The sequence below is a fragment of the Aegilops tauschii genome, chromosome 3 (assembly GCF_002575655.3).
Source record: "Aegilops tauschii subsp. strangulata cultivar AL8/78 chromosome 3, Aet v6.0, whole genome shotgun sequence".
In the NCBI taxonomy this organism is placed as follows: Eukaryota; Viridiplantae; Streptophyta; class Magnoliopsida; order Poales; family Poaceae; genus Aegilops; species Aegilops tauschii.
The window spans coordinates 247581326-247604535 of record NC_053037.3 but is presented as its reverse complement, the minus strand read 5'-3'; the positions used below and the strand labels follow the sequence as shown (position 1 = coordinate 247604535).

The following is a 23210-nucleotide window of genomic DNA, read 5'->3' as shown; positions in this document are numbered from 1 at the left end:
TATCACATCACAACATGCCCTGCAAAAACAAGTTAGACGTCCTCTACTTTGTTGTTGCAATTTTTACGTGGCTGCTACGGGCTTAGCAAGAACCGTTCTTACCTACGCATCAAAACCACAACGATAGTTTGTCAAGTTGGTGCTGTTTTAACCTTCGCAAGGACCGGGCGTAGCCACACTCGGTTCAACTAAAGTGAGAGAGACAGACACCCGCCAGTCACCTTTAAGCAACGAGTGCTCGCAACGGTGAAACCAGTCTCGCGTAAGCGTACGCGTAATGTCGGTCCGGGCCGCTTCATCTCACAATACCGCCGAACCAAAATATGACATGCTGGTAAGCAGTATGACTTATATCGCCCACAACTCACTTGTGTTCTACTCGTGCATATAACATCAACACATAAAACCTGGCTCGGATGCCACTGTTGGGGAACGTAGTAATTTTAAAAAAATTCCTACGCACACGCAAGATCATGGTGATGCATAGCAACGAGAGGGGAGAGTGTTGTCCATGTACCCTCGTAGACCGAAAGCGGAAGCGTTAACACAACGCGGTTTATGTAGTCGTACGTCTTCACGATCCGACCGATCAAGTACCGAACGCACGACACCTCCGAGTTCAGCACACGTTCAGCTCGATGACGTCCCTCGAACTCCGATCCAGCTGAGTGTTGAGGGAGAGTTTCGTCAGCACGACGGCGTGGTGACGATGATGATGTTCTACTGACGCAGGGCTTCGCCTAAGCACCGCTACGATATTATCGAGGTGTAATATGGTGGAGGGGGGCACCGCACACGGCTAAAAGATCGTTGATCAATTGTGTGTATAGAGGTGCCCCCTTGCCCCCGTATATAAAGGAGCAAGGGGGGTTCGGCCGGCCTAGAGGAGAGGCGCGCCAGGAGGAGTCCTACTCCTACCGGGAGTAGGACTCCCCCCTTTCCATGTTGGACTAGGAGAGAAAGGGGGAAGAGGTGGAGGGGAGGAAGGAAGGGGGGGCGCCGCCCCCCTCTCCTTGTCCTATTCGGACTGGGGGGAGGGGCGCGCGGCCCTGCCCTGGCCTCCTCTCCTCTCTTCCACCTAGGCCCGCTAAGGCTCATTAAGTTACCGGGGGGTTCCGGTAACCTCCCGGTACTCCGGAAAAATCCCGATTTCACCCGGAACACTTCCGATGTCCAAACATAGGCTTCCAATATATCAATCTTTATGTCTCGACCATTTCGAGACTCCTCGTCATCTCCGTGATCACATCCGGGACTCCGAACAACCTTCGGTACATCAAAACATATAAACTCATAATATAACTGTCATCGTAACGTTAAGCGTGCGGACCCTACGGGTTTGAGAACTATGTAGACATGCCCGAGACACCTCTCTGGTCAATAACCAATAGCGGAACCTGGATGCTCATATTGGTTCCCACATATTCTACGAAGATCTTTATCGGTCAGACCGCATAACAACATACGTTGTTCCCTTTGTCATCGGTATGTTACTTGCCCGAGATTCGATCGTCGGTATCTCGATACCTAGTTCAATCTCGTTACCGGCAAGTCTATTTACTCGTTCCGTAATACATCATCCCGCAACTAAGTCATTAGTCACAATGCTTGCAAGGCTTATAGTGATGTGTATTACTGAGTGGGCCCAGAGATACCTCTCCGACAATCGGAGTGACAAATCCTAATCTCGAAATACGCCAACCCAACAAGTACCTTTGGAGACACCTGTAGAGCACCTTTATAATCACCCAGTTACGTTGTGACGTTTGGTAGCACACAAAGTGTTCCTCCGGTAAACGGGAGTTGCATAATCTCATAGTCATAGGAACATGTATAAGTCATGAAGAAAGCAATAGCAACATACTAAATGATCGAGTGCTAAGCTAACGGAATGGGTCAAGTCAATCACATCATTCTCCTAATGATGTGATCTCGTTAATCAAATGACAACCCATGTCAATAGCTAGGAAACACAACCATCTTTGATCAACGAGCAAGTCAAGTAGAGGCATACTAGTGACACTCTGTTTGTCTATGTATTCACACATGTATTATGTTTCCGGTTAATACAATTCTAGCATGAATAATAAACATTTATCATGATATAAGGAAATAAATAATAACTTTATTATTTCCTCTAGGGCATATTTCCTTCATAAGCATCAAGATCTTGGGACTCGGCCCTTTTTATTATCACACATACACGCAGGGACCAACAGTGCGTCCGGTGCCCTGTGAAAACAGTCATGGCCGCCTATCCAAGCACGACCCCGTCCCAAGAGTGACCTCATGTCACCCCCGTCACTCGTAATGCGGGCACCATGCTAGTATCGGTCTAGGTAATCAATAATGCCCCGTCCCATAAGGGGTAGAGTGGTTGCGCATGTTTGGTTGGGACGGTCGACAAATCTTAAATCTAATCCGTCACTGTAAACAACACTTATTCACTTGCTTCGGTACACAACTTCTCCACCAAGTAGTGACCTAGTTCATCATCATTTCCCCTGGGCATTAGTGGCACCCACTGGGGCTATTTGCAAGTATGTCAAACCACACTTGTTTCTATCCAGGCATAACCCTGACCCATTTTGCATAGCCAAGTACTATAGCATGTTTCCACAACCCACCGACACAACTCTAAACAAGGAGAGAGTCATGAATAATGCAAGTGTCAACGGGTATGCAACGAAGGCAGCCTAGCAAGGTTGCCGTGCATTCAACAATAACGGAAAGAAATGCTATTATGATTAAGAAGGATTCATCATGGTCAAAGGGCTGCTTGCCTAGTTCATGAGAGTCTTGAAATCTTCTGGTCCTTCTCCAAGTACTCTGTCTACTTCGTCAACTAACGCCGGAAACATTCACAATGAGCAACACAACAAGGCAAAAATAAAAGTGCTCTAAAGATTCAAGTTGGACTTTTCTAGGATGCCTCTGGTCATATGGGCAATGACCAAAGTGATTTCAATGGAATTGGATAAGTGGATATTTGTGAACATTTCAATATGATGGAATAAATGGATTCAATGGATCTGCAAGTTGTACACAGAATGCCTTTTTATAAAAATGATTAAAAGTACCCATTAAATCAGGCATGATTTTAGAAACATTTAGAAATTGGTTTCACTGAATATGGAGTCCAAAATGAATATTCTATGAATTTTGGAAGCTGATTTAGGGGTATAAATGACCTACTTATTAGATCCAGTGGAAACTAGGTAGAATAAAAATGTTCACTATGTCTCATTAAATAGGACTTGATTTATGAAGTCTCTAGAAATTTGAATCATCAAATTGGGACATGAAATGAATTAACTATGGATTTTAGAAGCTCACTGGAAAAGAAAAAGAAGAAGATTTGGGTTATACCTAAACTGTGCACAGTGCGTAGTTTAGCACCGCATCGCACTGGGCCGGCCCAGCGGCTCGGCTGCGCGTGCAGAGGAGGTGACGTCGAAGGCGGCTTCGTGGTGGGGAGCCTTCATGCAGGGGAGGCGGATATAGCCGAAGCCGTTTCCACTTAAATGGTCGGGCCCGCCCGTTGGGTCGCTGACGCGCAGGGCCCAGCGGCAGGCCGTCTTCAACCTCCCGCGCGCGCTCCGGCCGCGGGGAGCAGCGGCTCCCGCCGGCGATTGCCGGGGTTACAGAGCACCCCCGGCGACGTTCTTTCCACCGACGTGACCAACGGAGAGAGACGCTTCCAGCCACGGGTGACACGCATGCCGAGGAGTACCTGGTCAAGGAGAGCGCCGTCCGTGGCGGACGTGGCCGACGGCAATGGCGGGCACGGTGCTCCGTTTCACTGGGAGGAGTAACCGGAGTGCGGGGGAGCTCCGCGGGGGCAGTGGAGATGCAAAGTAACCCATAGGTGGGGAGGAGGGGGCCTGGACGACGAGAATTTATGCGGTGGTCGACGGCTCGGCTCCGGCCATGGACGAGGTTGGAGGGCAGGGGAGGAGGTGCGGATTGGTCCAGGGGATGCACGGGAGAGAGAGAGCAAAGGGGATCCAGAGGGAGGTCAGGGGCGACCTTATATGGCGAGGCCACGACTCACCGTGGACGTAGCGCACGGGTGGCCGCGGCAACAGCTCGGGTAGCCAGAAGGGAGGGAGAGGGGCTGTCTACGGCGTTCATGGGAGTTGAGTAGGGCACCAGTAAGAGAAAGGAGGAGCGGGGCGAGCTCGAGGGGGTCCCTGGCGTGGGCGCATGCATTGGCCGAGCTGGGCGGCGTCTGGCGCGCGCCTGAGGGGTGAGAGAGAGAAGGGAAGGAGGGGGACAGCACGGTGGAGTGTTGCGGACATCGAGGCACCTCGACTGGCGCGACGGGGAGGCTCGAGGTGGTCGAGGGATGCGGTGTCAACGCTCGGGTGCTCTGCCACGCGCTCCAGAGCATGCAAATGGCCGGCATCCGCGGTTTTTGCACGCACCCGCGCGTGCACTTGTGTCCAGTGGCTGCAGGAAGAATAAACAAGGGGGGAGGGGGCCTTGGATGCTCTGGGACCTGGCAGGAGTGAGAGAGAGGTGAGAAAATGGGAGAAATGCAGCTGTCCAGAGAGGGAAAATGGGGTTTCACCCCCCTCAGTCATTGAGCTCTGGTTGGGAGGGAGTTACTGGAGGTAGAGGGTGACTATATGAAGCTCTGGTAAAAAGTTGAGCTCAAGGAGAATAGCATAAGTGGTCAAAACAATGATTTTTGGTAAAATGTCAGAAGGTGTTTGATGCAAGTTTGGGAAAGCAAATGGAGTCCAATTTACATGAGAATTAACAGGATCAAATGTCATATAGGAATGGGTTTGATCACCAAGTTTGAGCTCATTTGGGGAAAGTTGCCAATGTAACTTTGGCAAACCCTAGAAATCAACAGAAATGGATTTTCCAGGATTTAGCCATGCAAATATTTTCTCCTTGATGAACCACTTGGTGTAGTCTCATAATTTGAGGATTTGAACATGTCCACAAAGATTCAGATCAAAAGGAGACACTTGGCAATGTAAAGTTGTTATAATTTGGATCTAGACAGAGAGGGTTTTGGGGCACTTTGATCAAGTTATCTTGATCAAAAACTTGTGCCATTTGGTCTAGATGAATAATCAGACCATTTCAGCATGTGTACCAAGTTTGAGAACATTCGGACATGTTTGGCAATGCAAAGTTATTCAAACTTGGAAAAGGACAGGAATGGTTTTGAGAGGGTTTCATGGGGTTATACTATTCTCCATGACATGAGACATGTCAAGGTCACCAAATAGGGCATTTGTGACATGCTAGAATTTTCTTGGAATTTTTAGAGGATATTTCCTTTGCAAATATTTCAAAATCTTGAAGTATCCAGAAAAGGTTTTTGAGGGATTTGACCAATATTTTGAACATGACCATGTCTTGAAACTCTTATATATGGACAATATATGTCCACTGAGTTTTCCTAAATTTTCACAAATATTTTTAAAGCATTAAAATATTTTTAACCTATTAAAGACCATTTCTGGCCTAAAGAAAAAGCCTTTAAATAAAATAGCAAAATAACTTTTAAAATTATATTTTTGTGGTTCATGGTAGTATTATAACTAATAGGAGTCAAATATGTTTTTGGAAATATTTTTCATACCCCAAATCAAGTACTTGTAGTGCAAACCTCAATTCAGGGGTTTTTGGAAAACTAAATTTAGAGAAAACTTTTTGGCCAAATTATTTTTGTAAGAAAATTCTATAATGTACTATACACATGGAATGATCATTGGTTCAAGAGTCTGGAGCAAGGAGATGAAGTATAGGAGTTGGAGGATTTATTTGATTTTTTTGGAGCACTTGCAAACAGCAGACAAAAATAAATCAAGCAGAGTCCAAAGCACTCAAAAGTTTTTGTCAAACCACTTTTTATCATGATTGTTAGCTTAAGTGTAGTGGCATGAAAATCAGGGTGTGAAAACCAATGTCAGTCGCCTCCTCCCGCCAGTTGACTGGCTCCTGGAGACCAATATCTAGAACATTCTGGTCTTCCTTGAAGCTAGGGCGAACGTCCAAGAGTACGCCAACAATGGTGCAAGACACCGCCGTCACCGTCGGTCAGTGGCCCGACGACACACAGAGCACGCCAGAGGAGCCACTTCCCACCGCAAGAAGCCCCCGCCGCCGCCGCGTAATCTAAATTTTCCTTGAAAAATGTTCGGATTTCTATCTTCAAATCCGAATGTTTGGGATTTCTCATTTCCGTTTATTTAAGTTCGATCGTCGTATGAATGTAAAGTCAAAGTTAGACTGAATGAAATCTATGGTTTGATCGATTGAATGTTCTGCTAGAGCCGTATCAAATTAAATATAAAACGTCATCAAGCGACATGTATTCCTTCTCATCGCAAACATTTCATATTGAATACCACGCCAATTCCAAATGTTATTTTAGGGAAGTCCATTCCAAATACTTGTTGGGTGCGACCAGTCGCCTTGTTCGAGCACTAGGCGATACATCTATTTATCCATGTATTTAGTTATTACGGAGTAGTAGATAAATAGTACTACAACTAGCCTAACTTGTCCGTCACGGTCACTTTTGTTCCTAAACTTGTTACATGTATAATACTACTAGTACGTGAAACTGGTGCCGTAACTTGTGAGTGCGTCTAGATGGTCAACGGCAACACCGCCCGGGCGTTCTTCGTGTTTGCCCATGCGTCTAGTAAGTGAAGGTGAATAGTACATGCTAACGAGCCGATCCCACTAATGTACTAAAATTAATATTAAAACATGTTATCCATTAAAAGGTTGTGGTAACATAAAAATATTATATCAACAAAGGGGAGTACAACAAACATTACTACTATGTTCCCTCTTGATGTGTGGCTTGAAGGCCTTAGTCGCATGTTCGACCCTTGTCCTTTTTCATTTTTAATTTATATATGGGTACAAAATTGTTCCATGACAGGTGCCCCCTCGGTGTGTAGTTTGTAGCACTTTAATTTCTAGGTCAAAATTTGTTCCATCACAGGTGGACTAGTGTGTAGTTTGTAGCTTATTTGTAATAAATAAAGAGAACAATAGAGTTTTTTGCAAAAATACCATGGTGCGACGTGGAAGGTGAGAAAGGGCGTGCGAGAGAGTGGTGACTGAGCCAGAGGGAAATCAATTGGAGGAGGTGTAGGGGTTGCAACGGTGTTTGGAGTAGTTGTGGGCTGAATGCTACAAAAATATAATCTAATCCCACCAGAATAAATTCCTTCACTAATTAGTCCAAGGTTGGAGTCCCCTCACAATGTAAATAGCTCCAACTTTGCAAGGATGGAGAGGTAGCTTCAATGTGTGGAAGATACGGCGTGAGAAAGCAAGGTCAATCAAGACATAGATAGATAGAGAGACAAAGTGAGTGTGGTCCGGCATTCGTTGAAAAGATATATATGCTCTGGAGAGATAGTTTCCGGTTGAGCTTTTGGGAAGGGTGAGGGCTATAAGAGAGAGCTTGAGAGATGATACAATCACATACAGGTAGATATATTTTGTGCGGGGGGGGGGGGGGGGGAGCAAGGTCAATAGATACATAGATAAAGGGAGAGAGATTAGCGAGTGTGGGTCGTCATGCGATCGAAAGAGTGAGACAGGTTGGAGAGGGTGACCTAGATAGACAATATGCGTGACAGAGTATACAATATGAATATGTCGAATTGGGCCCAAACATGGAGATATATCATTTGTGTGTGTGAGAAAAAGCGAGGTCAATCGAGACATACATAGAGACGAGAGAGACAGAGAGAGAGATAGATAGATAGATAGATAGAGAGAGAGAGAGAGAGAGCGTGGGCCGCCATGAGGTCAAAAGAGTGGGGGCGGCTTGGATGGACTGACCTAGATAGACAATCTGCGTGAGAGAGTATAGAGTGTGTCAATCGAGGCCCGAATAGGGAGATATATCATTTGTGTGTGAGGGAAAGCGAGGTTAATCGAGACTTAGATAGAGAGAGAGAGATTGAGAGTGTGTGCCGCCGTGCGGAAGAAAGAGTGAGAAAGTCTTGAGAGAGTGACCTAGATAGACAATGTGCGTGCGTGCGCACGAGAGGGGGGTCTAGATAGGCAATGCATGTATCTAGAGAGAGAGGATGGGAGGGAGAGAGAGATAGAGAGCTCGGCATGGAGTGCAATGGCGGGTGTGTGAGAGAGATACATTTTTTAACAGAGTGGAAAAGGGGGTTGTGTAGTTGAGATAGTTAGAGATCAAAACATGGAGAGAAAGAATGAAGGTGTGTCAGAAACCAATAGCTTTGTAAGGTGGTTAGGAGAGGAAGATTGATCGATACATGAAGTATGTAGCGTGTCTGCCGAGGGGGGGCTAAAAACAACATTTGAATGTAGATAGTACTAGACTTAATATTGACGTTTCAATTTAGTGTACATTGTAAGATTTGAATTGAGGACCATGCATATGGCTGCCGTAATTATTTCGAATTCGTGCCATACTAGGTTTGGAAAAGTTGACATTGACTCGATTGTTGTGGTATTTTGTATGTGTGTGGTCATATTCTTGAATCCATCCAAAGTTTTCTCACTACCATGGTCTTCATCCTATACATATGAATTTGTATTAAAAAAGTGGCGTGGATACTGTGAAATGGGAAATCCATGTTAGAATTGGAGATCGCTATGTGACACACACTCTAACTCAAAGAACTCCTCATTAATTAATTTATAGTATCTCGTTTTGATGGACTTATTATTTGCAAGGAAAACACGGGTATGGTAATACATACATATTCGTTTGCAAATGAAAGAAGATTTGTTTGCATTCTCAAATGTAGGCGCACCGGGCAGACAAAGGTCGTGTCATGGTGGTCGCGTGTGTCGTATGGACGCTGATACATCTCCAACATATCTATAATTTCTGATTGTTCCATGCTGTTATATTATCATTCTTGTATGTTTTACAATTATTTTATAGCAACTTTATATCATTTTTTGGGACTAACCTATTGACATAGTGCTAGTGCCAGTTGCTGTTTTTTGCTTGATTTTTACTTCACAGAATATCAGTACCAAACGGAGTCCAAACACAGCAAAACTGTTTGGAGAATTTTTCTGGACCAAAAGAAACCCGTTGGGGCCAAGGACTACCAGAGGGGGCTTCGAGGGGAGCATTACCCACCTGGGCACGCCCTAGTGGGTTGTGCCCACCTCGGCTGCCTCCCGCAGCGCCTCTTTGCTCTATAAGTACCTCGAAAATCCAAAAACCCTAGGGGAGTCGATGAAACACAATTCCAGCCACCGCTTATTCCAGAAACACCAGATCCAATGTAGACACCATCACGGAGGGGTTCATCATCCTCATTGGTGCTTCTGCGATGATGCGTGAGTAGTTCATTGTAGACCTATGGGTCCGTAGTTAGTAGCTAGATGGCTTCCTCTCTCTCTTGTGATTCTCAATACAATGGTCTCTTGGAGATCTATTTGATGTAACTCTTTTTGCGGTGTGTTTGTTGGGATCTGATGAACTTTGAGTTTATGATCGGATCTTTCTATCCATGAAAGTTATTTGAGTTTCTTTGATCTCTTATATGCATGATTACTTATAGCCTCATATTTCTTCTTCGAATCTTTGGTTTAGTTAGGCCGACTAGATCGAGTTTTCTTGCCATGGGAATAGGTACTTTGTGATGGGTTCGATCGTGTTGTGTTCTTTCCCAGTGACAGAAGGGGCAGCAAGACACGTATTGATCGTTTCTATTAAGGATAACAAGATAGGGTCTGTTCCTACATGAATAGATCTTGTTTACATCATGGCATCGTTCTTATTGCATTACTCCGTTTCTCCATTAACTTAATACACTAGATGCATGCCGGATAGTGGTCGATGTGTGGAGTAATAGTAGTAGATGCAGGCAGGAGTTGGTCTACTAATCTTGGACGTGATGCCTATATAATGATCATTTCCTGGATATCGTCATAATTGTTTGGAGTACTATCAATTGCCCAACAGTTATTTGTTTACCCACCGCATTCTATTTTCTCTAGAGAACCTACTAGTGAAATCTACGGCCCCCGGGTCTATTTTCTGATAATATATTTTCAGATATATATTGCTATTTGCCTTTTTATTTATTTGCATCTTTTATTTTCAGATCTATATTATCAAAAACCCAAAAATACATCGCTAAATTTTATTTGCTTTTATTTTATTTGCATCTACCATCTATCACTTTAGCAATCTTTTACCCGGGAGGGATTGACAACCCCTCTTTGTGTCGGGTTGAGAGTATTTGTTCTTTGTGTGCAGTTACCGTTTACATAGTGTTGCTTGGTTCCTCTACTGGTTCGATAACCTTGGTTTCATAACTGAGGGAAATACCTACCTTCACTATACTGCATCATCCCTTACTCCTTGGGAAAAATACTGACGCAAATACAATACAAGAAAGGATTATCAAAGGGAATTTCTTGCACCGTTGCCGGGGAGGATCAAGTCAATGTAGTTTCCCATCAACGCGCCAATTTCTTGCACCGTTGTCGGGGAGACATCATCAACATCTATCTGGTTCCTAATCACAAATCTCATCTCCTTGCAATTTACATTATTTGCCTTTTGCCTCTCGTTTTCATCTCCCCCACTTCACAAAAATTTGCCGTTCTATTCTCCCTCTTTTTCCCGTTCGCCGTTTTTCTCGTTAGATTTGTTTTTGTGTGCAATTTTGTTTGCCACTTTTGAAGTTATGGATAGTTCTTCCTCTATGCGTGCACCCCCGAGAACGAGGTTCTTAATTTCAAACAAAGCGGAGGGGAGAATCTAAAAGATGCTTGGTATAGAATTTGGAATGCTCATAATAGATCTATTCGTAGGCAATCTACCGTTTTTCTTCTTCGCTGTTTTTATGTGGGCATCACTATTTGGTATAGATTTGTTCTGGATACGATTATCGGTGGGAATTTCTTGATGTGTCCTTCTCTAGATGCTTTTAATGCTATGGGAAATCTAGTGGGTTCACCACCTCTTATGATTAATGAAACAACTTTAACTCTCGAGCATGTTATGGAAGGGCTAGATGCTATTGAAAAGAAAATGCTCACTGAATAAAACATTGAAAAATTAGATAAAGGGATGCGCAAGTTGCTAATAGAATTGGGTCAAAAGCGGGAGATGCTCTTAAAGTACTAAAAGAAAAGGAACCCGCATTTAACGAGAGAATAGAGGAGAGCCCCGCTAGAATTGATAAGTTGGAAGAAATTTTTAGTAATCTAAGCACGACTTTTGCTTGCGCTAAAACTATTGAAAAAACTCCCGTAAAAATTGGCAAGATTACTCAAGTCACTAAAAACAGGGGTGCAACTTCTAGTAATAACAAAGAAGATCTTAAGATGATTAGTATTCACCCCGATTTTGTTGAAGTGATAAAAGACCCTACTTGCAAGAATGAATTATTCAAACTTGTTCCTAGGAGTACTGTTATTGAAAATTTGTATGCTAAACCTTTGAAGAATTCTATGTGTTTGATTGAGGAGTTGGAAACTAAAGATGACTATACTTGAATCTATGGTTTATGCCTAGCTAGGGGCATAAAACGATAGCGCTTGTTGGGAGGCAACCAAATGAATAAAATTTACTTTTGCCTTTTTCTTTCTGTTCTTGAGTGTTTGCACAATTATGCCTCTATTTTAATTGTGCTTTTTATGTTTTAGTTAGTGTTTGTGCGAAGCTAATCCTTTGGGATCATGTTGGGTGATAGTTGATTTGATCTTGTTGAAAAATAGTAAATTTTGTGCTTAGTTAAATAATTTACTAAATCACAGAAACATGCTTGTGCTCTAAATTTTTTACACAAGATATATAGAAATTAACCACGTTGTTCTAATTTTTTTTAGAATTTTTGGATGTATAGAAGTATACGAAGCTTTTAGATTTCTACAGACTGTTCTGTTTTTGACACTCTGTTTTCTTTGTGTTGTGTGCTTATTTAGATTAATCTATGGACTTTATCGGGGGAGGGGGGTATAAGCCATAGCAAAGTTGGAATACAGTAGATATAATGCAAAAATAAAATATCAATGGGTTTGCAACAGTACTTAGAGTGGTGATTTTCTTTGTTATACTAACAGATCTCATGAAGGTTTTGTTAAGTTTTGTGTGATTGAAGTTTTCAAGTTTTGGGTGAGATCGCGATGGATGAAGGAATAAGGAGAAGCAAGAGCCTAAGCTTGGGGATGCCCCATGGCAACCCAAGATAATATTCAAGGATGAACAAGCAACTAAGCTTGGGTATGCCCCGAGTGGCATTCCCTCTTTCTTCTACGACCATCGGTATTTTACTTGGAGCTATATTTTTATTCGTCACGTATCATGGGTTTTGCTTGGAGCGTCTTGTATTATATGAGTCTTTGCTTGATTTTCTTTTTGTTTTGTGTCAAGTATCCTTGCTAAGCACACCTATTTGAGAGAGACAAAATTATGCTATGATTTGTTAGAATTGCTATTTATGCTTCACTTAAATTTTTTGAGCTATGGAATTGCTCTAGTGCTTCACTTATATCTTTTTGAGCACGTCATGCTTTGATAATTTTGAAGAAATGCTCTCATGCTTCACTTAGATCTATTTGAGAGTTAGTATTTTTGAAGAAATTCTCTCATGCTTTACTTATATTATTTTTAGAGATTGTAAATCTTTATGCTCATGTTCTTCACTTAAATTTTTTTGAGCTTGTCAAAAAGCAATTGCAACATATGAAACTAGTCCCAAAGTGATAGATATTCGAGATGGATATAATAAAAACTTTCATGAAGATCATTGGACAAAATAAACTTGATTCTTTGTAATAGTTTTCAGATAAGATGATAGTGATACGTGAGTCATGTTGATGAGTAATTATTCCTTAGTAAGAATATTGGTGTTAAGGTTTGTGATTCCCTATGCAAGAACGGAAGTCAATAGTTATGCAATGAAATTACGTACTACTTGTGGTGCATTATTCGGTGTTAGTTATGCTTAATGCTCGCTTATGTGATATTTTGTTTCTTGGTTGGGTGCTTCTCAATCTTTTTGCTATCCTTCACTTGTACTAAATAGAAATACTACTTGTGCATCCAAAATCCTTAAACCCAGTTTGCCATACGAGACCACCATACCTACCTATATGCGGTATTTCCGTGCCGTTCTAAGCAAATTTGTATGTGCCATCTCTAATTTCCAAAAAAAAATATCCTTTTGTGTGCTCGTATTGCTCATGAAGCGGCAGGGGGTGGCCAATATTTTCCATGCTAGATGTGTTATTCTCAAGATGAGTGTTTATTCACTTGTCATTGCACGGAAGTACGACAAAGGTATTAGGGATGCCCAGTCCCAAAATGAAAAATGAATTTTTTTTATGTTGTCAAATAATAAATTCCTTGGGAAGTGTTGGTTTGGACGGTACCTGTGGATACGGCTAGACGTGAAATGTGAAAGAATGGTGGAAAAAGGAATAAACTTTATTTTTTGTTTGGGAACCGCCTATGATATATTCTGCATGGAAAGTGTTGGGAATTACTCATTCATTTTCATTGACGGGAAAAGTATGCCACCCAAAATGTTTTTATCTCTCTTTTTCGCTTTGAGCTCTGGTACCTCTACAAATCCCTACTTCCCTCTGTGAAGGGCCTTTCTATTTACTTTATGCAATTTTTATTTTTATTGAGTCTACATCTTCTCTTATAAAGCACCAACTAAGGGGCACTATGATTGTACTTGAGCATTGGATGTAGCTAATATGCGAGTGTGTTTCATGAATGGATCAATGATTGAGCATGATGGGCTAGGGATAACTTGCTTTAGTGTTGATATTTTGAAAGACATGGTTGCTTGTTGATATGCTTGAGTATTGAAATCTTCATGTCAAAACTAGACTATTGCTTTGAAGCATATAAAATTCCGTATGTCTACGCTACAAAAGAAAAGAATGTGATGGACATGATAGGCAACATTCCACATCAAAAATTCGGTTTGTATAATTTACCTACTCGAGGAAGAGCAGGAATTAAGCTTGGAGATGCGGGTACGTCTCCAACGTATCTATAATTTTTTATTGTTCCATGCTGTTATATTATCATTCTTGGATGTTTTACAATCATTTTATAGCAACTTTATATCATTTTTTGGGACTAACCTACTGACATAGTGCCAAGTGCCAGTTGCTGTTTTTTGCCTGTTTTTACTTCGCAGAATATCAGTACCAAATGGAGTCCAAACACAGCGAAACTTTTTGGAGAATTTTTCTGGACAAGAAGACACCTGTTGGGCCAAAGAAGTACTAGAGGGGGGCTCCGATGGGAGCACAACCCACCAGGGCGCGCCTGGGGGCCCAGGCGCGCCCTAGTGGATTGTTCCCACCTCGGCTGCCTCCCGCAACGCCTCTTTGCTCTATAAATACCCCGAAAATCCAAAAACCCTAGCGGAGTCGACGAAACACAATTAAAGCCGCCGCATATTCCAGAAACACCAGATCCAATATAGACACCATCACGGAGGGGTTCATCATCCTCATTGGTGCTTCTCCGATGATGCGTGAGTAGTTCATTGTAGACCTACGGGTCCGTGATTAGTAGATAGATGGCTTCCTCTCTCTCTTTTGATTCTCAATACAATGGTCTCCTGAAGATCTATTTGATGTAACTCTTTTTGCGGTGTGTTTGTTGGGATCCATGAATTTTGAGTTTATGATTAGATCTTTTTATCCATGAAAGTTATTTGAGTTTCTTTGATCTCTTATATGCATGATTACTTATAGCCTCGTATTTCTTCTTCAAATCTTTGGTTTAGTTAGGCCGACTAGATCGATTTTTCTTGCCATGGGAAGGGGTACTTTGTGATGGGTTCGATCGTGCGGTGTTCTTTCCCAGTGAAAGAAGGGGCAGCAAGACACGTATTGATCGTTGCTACTAAGGATAACAAGATGGGGTCTATTCCTACATGTATGCTGCTAGATAGTGGTCGATGTGTGGAGTAATAGTAGTAGATGCAGTTAGGAGTGGGTCTACTAATCTTGGACGTGATGTCTATATAATGATCCTTGCCTGGATATCATCATAATTATTTAAAGTTCTATCAATTGCCCAAAAGTAGTTTGTTTACCCACCGTATGCTATTTTCTCGAGAGAAGCCACTAGTGAAATCTACGGCCCCTGGGTCTATTTTCTCATCATATATCTTCAGATCTATATTGCTATTGCCTTTGTATTTATTTGCATATTTTATTTTTAGATCTATATTATCAAACCCCCAAAAATACCTCCCTGAATTTTATTTTCCTTTATTTTATTTGCATCTACCAATCTATCACTTTACCAATCTTTTACGCGGGAGGAATTGACAACACCTCTTTGCGTCGGGTTGCAAGTATTTGTTCTTTGTGTGCAGGTACCGTTTCCATAGTGTTGCTTTGTTCTGCTACTGGTTCGATAACCTTGGTTTCATAACTGAGGGAAATACCTACCTTCGCTGTACTACATCATCCCTTACTCCTTGGGGAAAATACTGACGCAGATACAATACAAGAAAGGATTATCAGACGCTAGCACCCAGCCACCCACCCCCTCCCCCCCCGCCCCCCAAAAAAGAACGACAACAAAAAAGTTTGCGGTTCCACATTTCGGATTGAAATATCTGGCGTCCCCAATTCCAGCCCTGCAAAATCTCGCTTCGCCGCCATCCCCTTCCAGTAGTAGAAAAACTACTTTACGTGAGACACATTAGTCCCGATTTGTAAATGAACCGGCACTAATGGTACCATTAGGCCCGGTTCGAACGGCTATGCATTAGTCCCGGTTCAATTGTGACCATTAGTACGGGTCGGTGGCTCCAACCGGTACTAAAGGGGTCATGGCCTTTAGTACGGGTTAGTGGCTCCAACCGGTACTAAAGAGCCCCCCCCTTTAGTACCGGTTGGAGCCACCAACTGTTACTAAAGGTGGCGCGCTACCACCCGCAGTGCACAACGTTTTGGCCCCACCTCGCTAGTTGAGAGTAGCTCGCACCGGTTTATATGCCCCGCCGCGGCTACCGTGTCGAGCTCCTCTCTAAGCAGGCCTTTGTGGGCCTATTGCAAGTCTTGTGCCCTGTGGGGCCTACTGGGTCGTACGGGCCTGCATCCTGGCCCAACTAGAGGTTGGGTTTCTAGTCGTATACAAGCCGTGTCGGCCCAGTAGGCGGGCTGTTTTTGCTTTATTTAAAAAAAGTCCTTTATTCCCCAGACCACGGCGCGCCTCGTGCCACGTGTTGGGCCTTTGGTCCCGGTTCGTGTTGAACCGGGACTAAAGGGGGGGTGACCTTTAGTCCCCACCCTTTAGTGCCGGTTTCCAGAACTGGTACTAAAGGTCCTTATGAACCGGTACTAAAAGTCCTTTTTCTACTAGTGTTCCATGCCCAGATTGCTCAAATCCCTAATTCGCCGCCAACCCAAGCAAAGTTTGAATCACCCCTCATCTCGTCTCTTTCCCCACCTCTGTGTCGGACAACGACGAAGAAGACGATGGTCGGGCTTCACCACTGCACCGGAGCAACCTCATCTACGCCCTCGTCCACCGCAGCAGGTCTACTAATCTTGGACGTGATGCCTATATAATGATCATTGCCTGGATATCATCATAATAATTTAAAGTTCTATCAATTGCCCAAAAGTAACTTGTTTACCCACCGTATGCTATTTTCTCGAGAGAAGCCACTAGTTAAATCTACGGCCCCTGGGTCTATTTTCTCATCATATATCTTCATATCTATATTGCTATTTGCCTTTGTATTTATTTGCATCTTTTATTTTTAGATCTATATTATCAAACCCCCAAAAATACCTCCCTGAATTTTATTTTCCTTTATTTTATTTGCATCTACCAATCTATCACTTTACCAATCTATTACGCGGGAGGAATTGACAACACCTCTTTGCGTCGGGTTGCAAGTATTTGTTCTTTGTGTGCAGGTACTGTTTCCATAGTCTTGCTTGGTTCTGCTACTGGTTTGATAACCTTGGTTTCATAACTGAGGGAAATACCTACCTTCGCTGTACTGCATCATCCCTTACTCCTTGGGGAAAATACTGACGCAGATACAATACAAGAAAGGATTATCAGACGCTAGCACCCAGCCACCCACCCCCTCCCTCCCCCTTGCCCCCCAAAAAAGAACGACAACAAAAAAGTTCACGGTTCCACGTTTCGGATTGAAATATCTGGCGTCCCCAATTCCAGCCCTGCAAAATCTCGCTTCGCCACCATCCCCTTCCAGTAGTAGAAAAACTACTTTATGTGAGACACATTAGTCCTGATTTGTAAATGAACCGGCACTAATGGTACCATTAGTCCCGGTTCGAACGGCTATGCATTAGTCCCGGTTCAGTTGTGACCTTTAGTACGGGTTGGTAGCTCCAATCGGTACTAAAGGTAGTACGGGTTAGTGGCTCCAACCGGTACTAAAGCGCCCCCTTTAGTACCGGTTGGAGCCACCAACTGGTACTAAAGGTGGTGTGCTGCCAACCGCAGTGCACAACGTTTAGTCCCCACCTCGCTAGTTGAGAGGAGCTCGCACTGGTTTATAAGCCCCGCCGCGGCTACCGTGTGGAGCTCCTCTCTAAGCAGGCCTTTGTGGGCCTATTGCAAGTCTTCTGCCCTGTGGGGCCTACTAGGCCGTACGGGCCTGCATCCTGGCCCAACTAGAGGTTGGGTTTCTAGTCGTATACAGGCCGTGTCGGCCCAGTAGGCGGGTTGTTTTTGCTTTATTTAAAAAAAGTCCTTTATTCCCCAGACCACGGCGCGCCTCGTGCCACGTGTTGGGCCTTTGGTCCCGGTTCGTGTTGAACCGGGACTAAAGGGGGGGGGCGACCTTTAGTCCCCACCCTTTAGTGCCGGTTTCCAGAACTGGTACTAAAGGTCCTTATGAACCGGTACTAAAAGTCATTTTTCTACTAGTGTTCCATGCCCAGATTGCTCAAATCCCTAATTCGCCGCCAACCCAAGCAAAGTTTGAATCACCCCTCGTCTCGTCTCTTTCCCCATCTCTGTGTCGGATGACGACGAAGAAGAAGACGGTCGGGCTTCACCACTGCACCGGAGCAACCTCATCTACGCCCTCGTCCATCGCAGCAGGTGGTCCACAGACAATGTTGGCCGCCGCAACCGACATGCCTCACAGACACCGCCTTCCACCGCATCAGCTGTGCTTCACCGGCGCTGTCTCCCACCTCACCGGGGCTACTTCACTGAGCACATCGTCGCACCTCCACCCCGAGGACGTTGGGGCTTCACCACCGGCCTCTCTGACTGCATCGTAGCACTCCGCCGCCGCACAAGATCTGCGTCCGTACGTGGCCGGCCAATGCCAGCGCATCACCCTCAACGGCTCTAAAGTGACCCGCACTCTAGGCGAGCATGCCCAAACGCCGACCCGAACTAGGTATCCACATATCACTCCCATGCACACTGTTCCGACGATGTTTCGATATCCTTTTACTGCTCCCTTAGCTTACACGCCTATGCAACTCTGACTTCAACTCTTATTTCTTCTAGAGATATCATATGAAAAAAGCAAAACCATTTTTTAGCGAAGCATGACGGCTCTACCGGATCTGGTACACATCCTGCACTCCAGTATAAACTTGTAAGTGCCTATCCTCCGCTACAACAGCAAGGTCGATTCCCCTCATTTGATCAACCATTTTCCGTGCCAAAAATGCGGAGGGGGATGCAAGGAGCACAATGCCTGCACATCCAAGCAAGTGGTAACATGGACTTGTACATGGAACATCCCAAGCGTAAGCATAGTTGTAGTGAGCTGTATAACGAGCTAGCGTAAGTCCCTGCATTTCATTTAATTCGTACTGGCATGTGTGTATGATTTGTGTGCAGTTGCGGATCCACGAATTCGAGTTACCAAGGGCAAAATTTTAACTTAAAAAATACGAAGGCACTTGTACTCCGGAAATCAACATAACTTGAGAAATGTGAAGCTACATGCACTTTCAAAACCAGCTAATGATCCAAAGTAGTTCCTGATTATAAAACACTAGATGTAAGCACCGAAAAACACAAAATACAACATGGTGTACAAGGACTACTAACATGGACTATACCTGCATGATATTCGCTCTCTAGCCGAAAATATCCAAGTCTAGTTGCACCTATAACCAGTGCGTAAACTGCATATCATTATATCTATCTTGCGCAAGTATGCCAATAGTTTCAAACAACAGATTAGAAAAGTATTTATGCTAGGTTGTCATGATACGGGGACTTGTATGTTTGCACTGGAAACTTGATTAGACACATGAGGTTCAGTCAGTTCGGTACTGATTGGGGGAGTTATAAAATAAGCAGAAATTGGTTTCATTTTCTTATAGATTCCCTGCATACAAGCAGTTTTACAACACCATCTGGTTAAACTATTTGCCAGAAATTGAACAGTTGAATTATATAATTAGGGATGTGATGTACCAGCTCGTTGCGCATGCTGCTCTTGCAAGCTGGACTGTCTGTTTGCGCAAGCTCGATGCCATGCTTGTGCTGCCGCCGCTGCTTCCCAGGCAGGGTATACCCAGGGTTGGATCTTCATCTTCTTGTCCTTACATTCGCTTGAAGCCCAGCGACCGGTGTCCAATGAGAGTGTGAGGAAGAGCTCTGTTGGTCTGTCCAGTGGCGACTAGGTTAGGAGCGAACTATACTGGAGGCTGGAGCGAACAAACTGGGGATTTCCAATGCTGTCGATCGATATGGGAGGCGCTCGTTTGGGCCGCGAGCATGCTATAGGGCCTCCCTTGCACTTATGTTATTGGCCCAACCAAATTGAAACGTTTTTCTTCATTTTTTACATTGCCTGCTTGTGCGCTGGGACGAACAAAACTAGCCTGGGCCAACCTAGATGACTCAAAACTGGTGCGCACTTTCCAACAACCTGAGGCGACCGCCCATACCAGCCCCTACAGTGGCGCCGCCCCTTTTTGCGTGTATGATTGGGGTAGTGAAATTTTTTCAAATGGTGCTTTTGATTTACCCAGAGAATGGTTGATTTGCTTATTTCTATGAACCGAGTGCGTTAATAATGTGAAGGATGCCAGTCGTTTCATACTATTCGAGATTGTATCAGCGTTCTGGGTTCGGGGTACCCATACTTGCCTACTTGTGGCCCAGCGCGTGGGACCCGTCAACGGCCTGGTACGACCCAGCTGCAAGACCCTCCAAGACAAGACCCTCACGGGATCGGCAGGACAAATGTCATCGCCGAGCCCACCGCTGCGTCATGACGAGAAGCTTTGTAGACGAAGACCACCTTTTGTCAGGATTAGATGTACTTCTTGTCCCCTTTCAAACTGGCCATTCTGGGATCCCTTCCCGGCTAAGTTTTGAGGGAGGACCGAGGCCACTATAAATATAGGTTAGCCACCACCATAGAAGAGGATCGTATCCATTCCACCCTCACCTCTCGAGCCCTCGTGAGGTTGCTCGACTACTGTACTAGTTAAACCCCAAACCTCCTCGCGAGGCCAATCCACCACAAAGCAGGAGTAGGGTTTTACACCGCAAGGTGGCCCGTACCTGGGCAAACTGCTGTGTTCGTCCCCTTCCCCTCTCGCACAAACTCAACGTAACTAGGCCATGGGGTGGCGAGCTCGAGGCTTGAGTCGGTTGAGATCTTTGCACATGCCCCAGAGTTTGAACCTTCTTGGGTCCGCGGATCCCTGAATCTGACATATGGCACGCCAGGTAGGGGTGTGTCAAAGATATATCTCTTCCCCGACCGCACTACGCCCTCGCCTCGCGGTTCCCATGGCGGATGCCGCATCGCCGATTTGGCCGCCCATGGCCTATGGTGACGCTGTTGGTTGCCCGGCCTTCGCCCACAGCCTGCGTCCGGTGCGGTGGCCGGCAAAGTTTAGGCCAGTGCTGCCCCTGCGAAACGAAGGCGCGGCCGATCCCTAGGAGTTCCTCCAGCTGTAAGCACAAGCCATCCGGGCGGCCAGCGGTGACGACAAAGCCATGTCTAACAGGCTCCCTGGCCCTTGCGGAGATGCCACGCTCATGGCTCCGTAGCCTCCCTGAAGCCTCGGTCTTCACCTGGGAGGAGCTCTACGGTCTGTTCATCGCACGTTTCGCGGCCCTAGAACCTCACGTGGTCACTTGTATCCTCGGCGGGTCACAGGCGCCCGCGTCTGGTCGCCATGTCAAGCAGCTCCTTCACCGGGTAGGCACTCCCCAGCCGCTGCAGGAGGCCTTGCGGGTCCGTGCTTTGCCAGAGACCGACATCACCTTCGACTCCAGAGACCACCTCAGGACTACGGCTGCCGCCGGTGCACTCCCTATGCTGTGCACACCCATGATCAGTAATGTGGCGGTCACCTGGACCTCCTCGGCGGCGGCACTAGCCTCAACGTCCTCTCCATAGAGGCCTTCGACATGCTCCAGGTGCCCTACGACCAGCTCGCGCCCACCAAGCCATTCTCGGGGGTGACCAGAGGCTCCGCCAACCCCTTGGGGCAGGTGCGTCTTCCAGTCACCTTCAGCACTCGCGACCACTACCGCACCGAGTTGATTGACTTCGACGTGGCCCGCATCGACCTCCCGTACAATGCCATCCTGGGATATCCGGCCCTCGCCAAGTTCATGGCGGCGGCGCATCCGGGCTACAACGTCATCAAGATGCCCGGTAGCGGCGGCATCATCTCTGTGGCCGGAGACACTAGGGATGCGGTCCGGGTCCTCAAGATCATGTTCAAGGCCGTGGCGGCCTTGCGCCCCAGCACAAGAGACGCCTCGAAGGCCCCAGAAGCCGCGCCCGTAAAGAAGAAGCAGTTGTTCTCCCAAGATCAAGCCAAGACAAAGCAGGTGCCAGTCGATGATGGGGGTTTAGGCCCCACCGTAACCATAGGCACCGGCCTTCCCTCGGAGCAGGAGGAGGAATTGATTGGCTTCCTCTGGGGAAACAAGGACGTGTTTGCATGGGAAGCGTCAGACTTGGTCGGTGTTCCACGGGATGTGATCGAACACCACTTGATGGTGTGCCCCAATGCGCACCCAGTGAAGCAGAAGGCACGGTGGCAAGCCCAAGAGAAGCAAACGTTCATCGTCCAAGAGGTCCGCAAGCTGCAAGGAGCTGGTGTGATTCTGGAAGTGCGGCACCCGGATTGGCTGCCCAACCCGGTTATTGTCCCCAAGAAGGGTGGATCTCGGTGTCAAAACCGGTAGACCTCGGGGTAGGGGTCCCGAGCTGTGGATCTGAGATCGATGGGGAACAGGGGACGATGAACACAGTATTTACCCAGGTTCGGGTCCTCTCGAGGAGGTAATACCCTACAACCTGCTTGATTATATTGGATGTATGGTACAATTACAAAGCAGATCTACCTCGAGATTAGCATGAGCTAAACCCTAACATGATGAGATGGTATATGTAGCTCTTGCCCTAAAGACTACAACCCTTAGTTTATATAGACATAGATAAGGCCGGGTTTACCAAAGATAGATTATAACAAGGAGTAAGGAGATCCTGCCTATCCTTAACTTGGAGGGCACACCACGGCTTCATAGATCTCCTGTTGTTATACAGCTTCACCAGTCCGGCCCATATTCGATGGGTCAACGCCCCAAGTACCCCTTAATCCATAACTCCCTCAGTAGCCCCTGAACTTGGCTTCAATCCCAAGGCTTGTGTCCCGCATCCGCTCTCCCATCAGTATTCAACTTGCGAGGCAAGTTCTCCGGTGTGCTTCGTTCATGTTCAGCGTCAAGTGGTATCCGAAATCCGAAATGTCCATTTTACTTAGCCATGAAGGCCAAAAATCGTTCAGTGTAACCGGTGCCTTCATCTGACAACTTTTTCTCTTTCAATGAAGAGTCGCCTCCGGCCATAACGTCGAGTGGTTAGTATTTATTCAAGTGCGGCTCGAGGCCGACGCCACGTTTGGCACGTCTCATCAAGGTGGAGATCGTGCCCCGCCTTTTAGGGGATATGATCAATGATCTCGATTCCCTGCCCCGCACATAATGTTCCGAGCGTATCGGGAAGTGGAGGAGCCAACGGCGTGAAAAAGGGACTCTTGGCTTATCGACAACCTATAAAGGGGGAGCCACATTAGTCAACCTCCCTCGCCTTCTTCCACCTTCCGCTCACGCAGATCTTCAGAGCTCCAGCGCCCCCCTCTCTCTGCATCCACAACAAATCCCACCCCAACTCCTTCATCCATGGCCGGATCCGGCGCCAACAGGAAGTGGGAGGCCTCCATCGTCACCA

At 45.6% G+C, this 23210-nt stretch overlaps 1 protein-coding gene across 1 annotated transcript; it reads left to right on the top strand.

The window, feature by feature from the left end:
• Positions 1 to 21376: 21376 nt before the first annotated feature.
• On the top strand, positions 21377 to 22165 carry LOC141042869 (uncharacterized). The gene has a single exon (XM_073511778.1). The coding sequence runs from the start codon at positions 21377 to 21379 to the stop codon at positions 22163 to 22165; it is 789 nt and encodes a 262-aa protein (XP_073367879.1).
• Positions 22166 to 23210: the final 1045 nt, after the last annotated feature.

Coding starts and splice junctions, on each gene's coding strand:
- LOC141042869 (XM_073511778.1), top strand. CDS start 21,377: ATGCTCCAGGTGCCCTACGACCAGCTCGCGCCCACCAAGCCATTCTCG.